The 737-nt window shown below is 57.1% G+C and overlaps 1 protein-coding gene across 1 annotated transcript in view; it reads right to left on the reverse strand.

Annotated features, from left to right (window-relative positions):
• The window catches only part of MYCL (v-myc avian myelocytomatosis viral oncogene lung carcinoma derived homolog), a gene marked incomplete at its 5' end in the record, with an annotated part of 587 nt that extends 124 nt beyond the window's left edge, over positions 1-463 (reverse strand). The window contains one exon of the mRNA XM_009075346.1: positions 2-463. Coding sequence (XP_009073594.1) covers positions 2-463 — 462 coding nt within the window. The remainder of the gene's footprint in view (position 1) is intronic.
• Positions 464-737: the final 274 nt, after the last annotated feature.

Genomic DNA, 737 nt, shown 5'->3' on the forward strand with positions numbered 1-737 from the left:
TGCAGGTACTCGGAGGATTTGCTCAGGATCACCACTTTGGGTGTCTTGGGGCAGCTGGCGAGCCCAGGCACCTGGTCCCGCAGGGCCAGGAAACGCGAGCGCAGGTCATTACGCCGCTTGCGCTCCAGATAGTTGTGGTTTTTCCTCTTGGCCACGTCCTCGCTGTCAGAGCCAGGGCTGCTGCCAGCTTTTGGCAAGCCAGGCTCAGGCAGGGTGATGGCAGGGGCTGGCTCCACCATGTGTGGGGTCTCCTCCTCCTCCTGATCCTGCTGAGGTGGCTCTGGTGGGGGACAGGCGTCCGGCGGTGAGCGCGCGGCGTAGTTGTGCTGCTGCTGGTGGACAGAGATGTGGAAGCGTTTCATGCAGGGGTCCAAGGGGTCAGCACGAAGTGTGATGGTCACTGGTTTCCTCAGGCTGAGCGATTGTCTCTTATCCACTGTCACCACATCGATCTCTTCACCTTCTGCTCAAAAGGGAAAGAACAAATCAACATTAGCTGGGAAAACCCGGTCAGCTCCTCATCACCTTACTGGGGCTCCCCACAGTCACCTTGGATGGTCTCGCAGCTGCTGTCCCACTAAAGTTTGCTCATGCATTGCAAAGCAACCTCCAGAAGGGACTGCCTGATTTAAGTGCTCCTCTAATACCATCACATGGGAAGGAGCAGAATTCCCTCCACATTCATGTGCCCCAGACTTGGATGGGGTTTTACTTCTGCCTCACTTCAGCACCAGGAG

The sequence above is a fragment of the Acanthisitta chloris genome, unplaced genomic scaffold (assembly GCF_000695815.1).
Source record: "Acanthisitta chloris isolate BGI_N310 unplaced genomic scaffold, ASM69581v1 scaffold17355, whole genome shotgun sequence".
Classification (NCBI taxonomy): domain Eukaryota; kingdom Metazoa; phylum Chordata; class Aves; order Passeriformes; family Acanthisittidae; genus Acanthisitta; species Acanthisitta chloris.